The following is a 1352-nucleotide window of genomic DNA, read 5'->3' on the forward strand; positions in this document are numbered from 1 at the left end:
ACACTAATGTGGCAGTGATAATAAAATAAAACAAAAAAAAAAAATGACAAGAATGTGCATAAACCAATCAATAAATTGCAATTGTGTTGTTTTTTTCTCTTTTCTTCGTAATGACTCAACATAATTTCAAACTCTGGCGGGCAAAATAACAAATTGTTGTCATGCTTCAGTCCAACCAGACCTCTAACCGCTGACTGGTGTGCATTACTGTTGAAACAACGAGCAAACTGAGACTGTATAATGATAGAGTCGGAGAGGGGAGTCAGTGGAAGCACAGCGTGGCGTCTGGGTCGGCCCGCTCCGGCTGGTGGTTAGCGGTCAGAACCCCGGTGATGGTTTCGCCCTCTCACGGTCCGACTGCGTTTACCTTCTCTATGAGATCCAGACACTCTGCGTTATCCATCCAGTCTATGGCTTCCCACTGGATCCCCTCCCTGTGCCAACGAACACACACACATAAACACACAGATGACACAATGGCTGTGTTATCCAGCATCACACATCATGAAATGAGCCATGTCCGAGCTGCCGGTTATAGGCCCGCCTCCTCTTAACTAACAGCCACATCTTTCTGTGGAACAGTCTCAGATCCGTATCTAATGTAAAGAAAAAACAGGCCTTTGTGTATGTTTTGACCTGTTGTACTCCAGCTGCTCCAACGAGAAGATGTGCTTGTTGAAGTACTCCTGGAGCTTCTCGTTGGCATAGTTGATGTTGAACTGTTCGAACCGGTTCACCTGGAAGAAGAGAAGAAGAGGTTCTGCGTCTGAAATATACAACTCCATTAGGATAATAGTTTTTTYATTTGAAAGAAGTGAGGAGGAATCACTATAAAAAATTTTCCTACTCAAATGCTTATATCTCAACACTGGATGTTTAAAGTGATATTTTAAAAATTATCTTGGCAGCAAGTGAGGAGAAAAACAAAACACAGGCTTATAAAACCCTACAGCTGACATCTTCATTAATGTTCTTAAAGATTTTTAGAGAAAATGACCTTTAATTAACCAGAATTGGGAAAATTACAATGGGGGGAAAAAAAAGAGACAAATCTTCGAAATATGACAGATTTTTATTGGTTACAGCAGTGTTTTTTCAACCCTGGTCCTCAAGGCACACTGCCCTGCATGTTTTAGAAGTTTCCCTGATTTAACGCACCTTCTTTTTCTTCTTCATATCTTTTATTGGAGGTTGGCAAACAACTTGTGGTGTGCATTACCGCCACCTACTAGAATGGAGTGTGGGTCAAAATGCTCTATTGTCTCTACTGATTATTACTATGCCTCTTTTTTTGTACTTGTATTTGTTACATTCCTTTCCTTACTTACTTTAAATAAATAAATAAATAAATA

General features: G+C 40.1%; 1 protein-coding gene across 1 annotated transcript in view; it reads right to left on the reverse strand.

The window, feature by feature from the left end:
• The window catches only part of LOC106534004 (unconventional myosin-X), a gene marked incomplete at its 3' end in the record, with an annotated part of 35353 nt that overhangs the window by 16942 nt on the left and 17059 nt on the right, over window positions 1-1352 (reverse strand). Inside the window, 2 exon segments of the mRNA XM_014030500.1 lie at window positions 368-434; window positions 637-737. Coding sequence (XP_013885954.1) covers window positions 368-434; window positions 637-737 — 168 coding nt within the window.

This window comes from Austrofundulus limnaeus, unplaced genomic scaffold (genome assembly GCF_001266775.1).
Source record: "Austrofundulus limnaeus strain Quisiro unplaced genomic scaffold, Austrofundulus_limnaeus-1.0 Scaffold1072, whole genome shotgun sequence".
NCBI lineage: Eukaryota > Metazoa > Chordata > Actinopteri > Cyprinodontiformes > Rivulidae > Austrofundulus > Austrofundulus limnaeus.